Source organism: Mauremys mutica, chromosome 6 (assembly GCF_020497125.1).
Source record: "Mauremys mutica isolate MM-2020 ecotype Southern chromosome 6, ASM2049712v1, whole genome shotgun sequence".
Lineage (NCBI taxonomy): Eukaryota > Metazoa > Chordata > Testudines > Geoemydidae > Mauremys > Mauremys mutica.
Window position 1 is genome coordinate 45,570,762 of NC_059077.1, and position 7,799 is coordinate 45,578,560.

Genomic DNA, 7,799 nt, shown 5'->3' on the forward strand with positions numbered 1-7,799 from the left:
TGCAGCTGAGATTTGGGAGAGAGAGGGATGATGATGAAGACAGTAGGTTTGTGCATAGGATTGCCAGAGGTGTGTCAATCTTTATCCTTGCATCAAAAGTCTGAGTGATTGAAAAAAAACCTGTTCAAAGCACACAGCTTTTCAGATAGCTAATGCCTATAAGTCAGAGGCTTTCCCCTTCTAACTGCAGTTCTAAGCCCGGGAGGATACATAGTGGCAAATACTAAAATGTTGGTACTGTTATTTATGCTCAGACATCACTATGCAGCTAAACCCCTCTCCTTCCCTTCTCCCAGCTGCACTGCTTCCTCCAGGTTCTCTCCATTCGTTCACATATGAATCTGTGAAGTTTGAGGTACACATCTTCCCTCTTTATGGGGTTTTCCCACCAGCAAGTAAGCTTCAGTCAGCTGGATACCCGGTATATGGCAGAACATGCCCTGTGTGCTGTGCAGTTTCTGACAATCCACCTTTTGGACCCCAGCTTAATGTATGCTCGGAGGGGCAGTTTGAATGCATGACTCTGCCCTATTGTTTCCCCACTGTCAAACACCTCAGTTGAATTTTCTTCTAGATTTAGCAATTCTAAAGTGATTCCGGCATCAAATTGCAGGAGTGCAATCATCACTCAGTTTCAATAAAAAGTTCAGAAAAAATAAAACTTTGTCCCCCACAAAGAAACCCAAAATTGGAAAGGTGATTAACTTTATTCTGGTAATGTTCAATGGAACAAACAGTTTGTATACTATTGGGCTTTAATATTTGTAAAATTTTCAGGAATTTGTTTAAGTTCTTTGTCCTTCCTCTCCTGGGTTCAAGTTTGACATTTGGTTTGTGGGAAGCTAAAGGTCTTAAATTGCTTGCAAGCTTCTTGATTTACTTGCCTCGGTTTTGCAAGAGTTCATGTGCAATATTTACTAAGACCCCAATCAAACAAGCAGGACTGCATTAATGCAACCATCATTTTCTGGATTGTTGGTTACCTGTGCATATTTCCCTAAAGAAAAAAAAAGAAAAAAAATTGAATAAAGTATTTTCCAACAGCTTCTGGTACTACAGAAAATTAAAGAAACTTAATCCTGAAAGATAATTAAGTGTACATAAGAATGGCCATACTCGGTCAGACCAAAGGTCCATCTAGCCCAGTATCCTGTCTTCTGACAGTGGCCAATACCAGATATGTCAGAGGTAATGAACAGAACAGGTAATCATCAAGTGATGCATCCCCTGTTGCCCATTCCCAGCTTCTGGCAAACAGAGGCTAGGGACACCATCGCTGCCCATCCCGGCTCATAGCCACTGATGGACCTATCCTCTATGAATTTATCTAGTTCTTTGTTGAACCCAGTTATAGTGTCTTGGCCTTCACAACATCCTCTGGCAAAGAGTTCCACAGGTTGCCCGTGCACTATGTGAAGAAATACTTCCTTGTGTTTAATAGGCAGCAGGTATAAAACAATTTCATTGGGTGCCCCCTAGTTTTTATGTTTTGAGAATAAATGTAAGCTTATTCATCTTTAAAAGGCCCCTCCACTAATCCGACCCTGTCTAGTCTAATGGACTCCCATTCCAAAACACTAACTGCATTTTGATATTAATATAATTATTCTTAAAGAAAAATGAGATTTCAACTTAGCAACAACATTTTTCAGCTTATTTATGAAAGCTCCCTCCAGAGCTCAGAGTGTATAATGAAGAACTTTAGACCCCAAACAATTATTTAATCACACTGGAAAAAAAAGTTGCCTCTAACCTGCCAAGTCTTGAGTTCAGGAATTTGTCCATTGTAACTTCACAACTGCTAGAAACAGTAGTCCTGATCCTGCAAATACTTATGCATATGTTTGAAACAAAAGGAACTACTCACAATGCATAAAGTTACGCATTTGCTTAAGTCTCTGCTGGATTAGGGCTACTGGTTAATACACAGAAAAGCAAACAAGATTCTTGAACTTAAACCCAGGTAAGAAAGTGATTTTCAAATATTTTTGGTATTGTATTGCTGATTTTGGACCCTTACATAATTTGACATACAAGGTGAACTTAAAGTTTAAGACTAACATGCTTATAACATAACAAATCAGATTCAAATCTCTCTTTATTCTTTGTTAAAATTCTAGACTAGTCATGGAATACAGCAGGTAACTTTTTGTTGGATACTTACCCCAGATAACTTTGCCCCCTTGTGTCACAAGGCCAAGCTCACTCACATTCACCTCAATAACGGTACCTTTGGTAATTACACCCAATGTTGTGTACAGAGGGGAAGAGGGATTCTTCTTTACACCAAGTATCGGTAGACAAAAAGTAGCTTTAAGTTCAGGATGTGTTACATGAGCCTTCTTGAAACGTAAGCCCTGTTACATGAACATAAAATGATTACAGCCATTACTAAAAAAAAGTTGACCTCCAACTAACTACACTGCTATTTCCATAATTTCCTGTATTTTTAGGAATTATGGTGAGAAATGATTGAAGTGATTTTAGTATTTTTAAAGAAGTCACCTGCCTGTTGTAAAATGTCAGATTTGTTTAACCCTGATAAATGATCAGATTAGATAAGATTTTCTAGAGACTATTCAGATTTGTACATTCTCAGTGTGCATCACTTTAAAATTAGCATGGGAAGAAGAATACTTGCTATTGCAGATGGTTTCTGCATGTTGATGAAATCAGGAGCTAATAGTAACGTATTTCACCTTATTATTTTTAGACTCAAGCTCTTAATTTCTAAGTGTCCCTTGTAAAACCTAAAACTGCAGCCATTCCTCCCCGTCCCACCTATTGTGAAATTATAAATATCAGGGTCATACAGAGCTCTTTCCCATCCAGATCACAAAACACTTTCCAGAGTAGGTAAACAACATTAACGTATTTACAGATGGGGAAACTGAGGTATGAAATGACTTGCCCGAGGTCACCCAGCAGGCCAGTGATAGAGCTGGCAATAGAATCCAAGTGGTCTGTGTGTCAAACCAGTGCCCTATTCACTGAGCCACTGCCTCCCTGAAAGAACTCGGGTCACCTCATACATCAGATTTCAGTTGGTTAGTCAAACACCTGTCAGGGATGATCTAGGTTTACTTGGTCCTGCCTCAGCACAGGAGTCTGGGCTAGAACACTCTCAAGGTTCCTTCCAGCCCTATATTTCTATGATTTAGGCTTCTATAGGGAAACTATTAGAAATGTGGCTGGTTTGCAACAGTTTCAACCTTAGCTCTGGATTATCACTAAGGTTATGAGGCTTCAGGGCTTCAGCTCAGATGGTGGGGCTCGGGCTGTCAGCCCTGGCAGGGGGGATTGGTCTTTAGCACTGGGGGCTTAGGTTTTCATGAATTCTTGTTTAGTGCCAGCAATCTGTCCATGACTTTTACTAAAAATAATAAAGTCTTAACCTTAATTATCACCAAAGTATATTTCCTCACTAGGGAGAGTCACTGTTGGCAAATACTATGTACTGACTCAATGTTTAAATATACTCTAAACCAGGGGTTCTCAGACTTTTATACTGGTGACCCCCCCTTTCACACAGCAAGCCTCTGAGTGCGACCCCCCTTATAAATTAAAAACACTTTTTTATATATTTAACACCATTATAAATGGTGGAGGCTGACAGCTCCTGACCCCCCACTATAGTAACCTCGTGATCCCATTTGAGAACCCCTGCTCTAAACCATATTTGTATACAAGTAACTTACCATTGGTCGAATAAATCGTTCATATTTAGGAGGTTTTCGAGTAAAGCCATCCCCAACAAAGCAGACTTTGGTAACCATCCTCTTCCAGGCCTTCTTCTTTCTCTTTCCCGTACGGATCACCTTTAAAACTTCTGTTTCTCCTTGTGCACGGACTTTTGGCACAGGAACTTCCCATTTCCCCTACAAAGGGCCGGTAGCATTATTAAAGTGTTGGTGAATGGAAGGGAAGAGATCAAAGAATAAAACACAGTTTTACTAAAGAGAAATTATAAAAAGGAGGAACTATATGACTTACGGTGTAGCAACTCAAAAATATTATTATAAAGACATTTATAAAAAGAGCCACTTACCATCATTCTGACAAACTGGGACAATTAGCATAGGGAACACACTATTGTCTCACATCTGAATTCTTTATCTATTAGACGATATTTTTAGTTACTGTTCTTTTTCTGGCAGTATTTTTTAAATGCAAGAGACATTACTGATTATGAGGAGGAAGAACATTCTATTGAAGTCAATGGTGATTTAACACTATTGCTAAATGTCATGAAAGTTAGCTACTGTATATGCTTGTTAGCTATTTTTCTAACTCAATAGCTCTGCCATTAAGAGTTTTTGCAGGTACCAATATACTGAGTTTATAATTACTGGGAAAAAAAAGTGCTTAACATGATGCCAATCAAACCTGCAGAACTATTCAGACTCTGACTCCAGATTGCAAGTGAAGTTAGTATTAATACTGTGACTGGTCATTAAACAAACCCTACTAATAGCAATTATCTGAATGTTTCTATTGTTACTTACAGCTTTTTCTTTTCGTTTCTGTTTGATCATGTTGGAGAGAACTTTAGCCCGGGACTGGCCCTCTCTATCCAGCAGGTATGCTGGCACAGCTCCTTCTGGGGTTTTCTCATCGTTCTTTTGCTTGGTGTTTCTCTTTTCGTGCATCTTAATGCTAAAAGGAAAAATACCAAGTATTCAGAAAAGCATCCTCAGGGTGTGCAAAAAAATCTAATGTAGAAGCTTGACAACATGAGCTACTATCACATTGGCCTGTCATCTTAAGCCTTATGTATGCTCAGAGGCTCTCTTTAAAGATACAAGTTATTTCTAACTGCAGCATTTATGACAATTATCTATGCACAAAATGCTGTCAAGTGGACAAGCTAAATAAATCAAAATATTTTTCTTCTAATTAATTCAGTTATAATAAATTGTGGGTATTATCTGCAACAATATAGGGGAAAAGTTTCAAACAGAAGTGTGATTTTAACTTGGCCGTGTTTAAGATTAGTATGGTAATTTATCTTAAAAGCCAAATAATATAGTATAAACCACTGTGCTTTTTCTGTTAACAGTTTACAAGAAGGGCAACAGAGAGATCTCAATGAATATGAAAGTCATGGAAAGCCCTTAAATGCATTTCCTTGTATTGTTGCATTAAACCCCACCCCATGACTGGTACATCAGTGTAAGATCTAGAAGCAGTTCTAGTGTTTAACATTCATCACTGGTAGTGCTTCTAGTGCTAGATCCTCTGATAGTGCTTTTAGTGCTAGATCCACTGCTAGCATCTAATGGTAGGAACAGTTTTGATAGGGGAGAGCAAGAAGGAGAAATATTATAAATTAGGTCTCAAAACAATTTGTTCCTGCAAGTCATATGCATTTTTCAAGTTTTAGTGTGCAATTCAAACAGGCCTCTATGGACAGTAGTTTAATAATTCATAACTATATCAATGTCTAGTCACAACCTTAAACTACCATGAGAGCTCAACCATGTCAAGGAAAAAATGGATACGCACGTCTTTTTCATTTGTATCTTCTCAGCATGGCGCTGCTTATGGTAGAGTTTGGCCTTCAACCCAATCAATTTCTTGGCCTTCTTTGACCGTTCATGAGCCTCACGGCCCTCCTTCTTCCTCTTCTTCTCGTGGTAATCCAAGCGATAGCCATATCGCTTGCGGTGTAACTCTATGTAATCGTTCTGTGGCTGTACACGAAAGGAGATATTTTGTTTAGAAGTTAGCAGAGTGTGGCAAGAAGCATTTTGCACAATATACTCAATTTCCTCTTATCTGCATAGTGTGTACCGGAGATCTGATATTCACCATGATGGAATACTTCTTGGAGATAGTTGGTTCCAAAACTGCTGGATGCATCACACATAACATGGTCAATTAATAATGGACTGATAATAGTACTATGCTGTTACAACAGTCACTGTACAAGCAAAACAAATCTGAAAGAGAGAGACTAAACAGGTGGGGTTCCTACACTGTTCAGGACAGAATGCACACACAGGGTCTAGAGTTCACACATACCTCATTCCTGAGGTCAGCTTAGTGTTAACTCAAACAAAAACACAGCTAATCCTCAGTCTGAAGCTTGGCTGTTCCCTGAGTTTCCCTGCAGGACTGCCTCTCCCAGAGAGATAAAGCAGATATTCCCAGGTTTACTTGACCACACACTTGCTAGATGATCAGTCTCTCTCTCCCATTAGGAAAAGTGGGTATAATAATCTTTCCCTACCTCATATGGGCATTGTGAGGATAAACACATTTAAGGTTGTGAGGCACTCCTATTATGGTAATGGAGGCCATATGTACAATTGATATCCTGTTTGCAATTAATGATAAATATCTGCTTCCATGATTCATGTGCCCAACTTCAGGATAACTCAAAAGAGAAGTCCTGTATCCCTATACAGGGTCCTGGGAGCCTGCCCATATTAATGAAGACCTACTATATTGTATTCCTCCTCCACTCGACAGCCCTTTCCTAGTGCTCTTGTTTAACCACACAGGAATGCAAGGGTGGCTTGTGTGAAAATGATAAGCACTTGAAGTTAAAGTTTAGATTTACAAGATAGTCCTCTTAAGTGTCCAATGTTTAAATATCTACAGAGTTAGCTGAGTTGCCACCATCAGACCATCTCCTGCTTGTTACAAAACAGATACAAAATATTCTCTTCTTCCATCCTAGCTTGGAGGAGCAATAGCTGGATTAGTTGACTGGGTTTCGTTTGTAGGAGTGTGATTAGTGCGATGCGTGTCTGGCTGAGCGGAGCTGGGAGGCAGGGAGCATAGCACAGTACCGAGCTGTCAGGCTGATGCTCTGTCTATGCACAGGGCGGCACCAGCTGAAATGCCGCAGCGGGGGCTGAAGACAGAGGCCACTCGGCCCAGGGCACTGGTTTTTGAACTGTGGGGCGCACCCCTCGCGGGGTGGGGGTGTCCGCTCGGGCAGGGCAGAAATGAGGAGTCTCCGGGGGTGGGGAAAGGGAGGCACCGGGGAGCCCAGGCCCAACAGGAGCCTGCTGCTCGCCCGGGCGCTGCCCCGCGGCTTTAGCCGTCTCGTTCACCGTGGCCCGGCTGGTCTGGTCAGGTCAGAGACGCGCGTTTTAAACCCTCCGGGGCCCCGGACTAGGCCGCACTGTCACGGGCTCCTCCCGCCGCGCCAGCCGTGAGCCACCCGCTCCCCCGGTGAGCCGCCGCGGAGCGCCTGCGACGGGGGCTGTTCCGTGACTCGCCGCAGCCAGGCCGGCCTGTCTCCGAGGAAGAGGCCCCCGGGACGTGACGCTGCGAAGGAGGCGCAGGGCCCCGCTCCCTCGGGGGCCGCTGAGGACAAGGGGGCTGCGGCTACGCCTGGCCCAAGGCCCGCTCCAGGCACCGGCACCCCGCCCCCCCCCTCCCCTCCCCTCGGCGGAGACGCTCTTCGCCCCTCCCAGCGCCGCCTGCTCCTCTCACCATGGCGGCCTAGCTCGTGGGGCCGCGCGCAGCAGCTCGCGCTCGGGTCTCTGCCGCCAGCGATCCCGTCCGGCCGCCGCACGACGAGAAGGAAAAGACTGGTGCGTCCGGGAAAGGCCTCCGGGTAGAACCACTTCCGGTACCGACACTTTCGTTCCGCCTATAGCAAGGGGTACACGCCGCTTTTGGCCGAGGTCCTTCCCTTCCACCCGCCTCGGGGTGTCGAAAAAAGCCCGAACCATAACCCAGTAGCTGAATCACCAGCAGGGCCTGCTGGGACATCCCGGCGGGGCCCGGAACCCAGGGAGAGTCGGTGGGGCTGGCCGGGAGGGAGAGAAAGGACACCGCGC

General features: G+C 43.3%; 1 protein-coding gene across 1 annotated transcript; it reads right to left on the reverse strand.

Annotated features, from left to right (window-relative positions):
• Positions 1-688: 688 nt before the first annotated feature.
• On the reverse strand, positions 689-7,606 carry NSA2 (NSA2 ribosome biogenesis factor). Its single transcript, XM_045020133.1, has 6 exons — positions 7,450-7,606; positions 5,506-5,693; positions 4,506-4,656; positions 3,699-3,878; positions 2,165-2,357; positions 689-997 (listed from the first exon to the last, which is right to left on the reverse strand). Exons 1-6 carry the CDS (start codon positions 7,450-7,452, stop codon positions 930-932), a joined length of 783 nt encoding a protein of 260 aa, XP_044876068.1. The 5' UTR covers positions 7,453-7,606; the 3' UTR covers positions 689-929.
• Positions 7,607-7,799: the final 193 nt, after the last annotated feature.

What these genes read in the sequence shown, in the direction of transcription:
- NSA2 (XM_045020133.1), bottom strand. An exon ending in AACGATTTATTCGACCAATG is followed by an intron (nt 2,358 to 3,698) that starts GTAAGTTACTTG and finishes TTCATGTAACAG; the next exon opens with GGCTTACGTTTCAAGAAGGC. An exon ending in AGGGGGCAAAGTTATCTGGG is followed by an intron (nt 998 to 2,164) that starts GTAAGTATCCAA and finishes TTTTTTCTTTAG; the next exon opens with GGAAATATGCACAGGTAACC.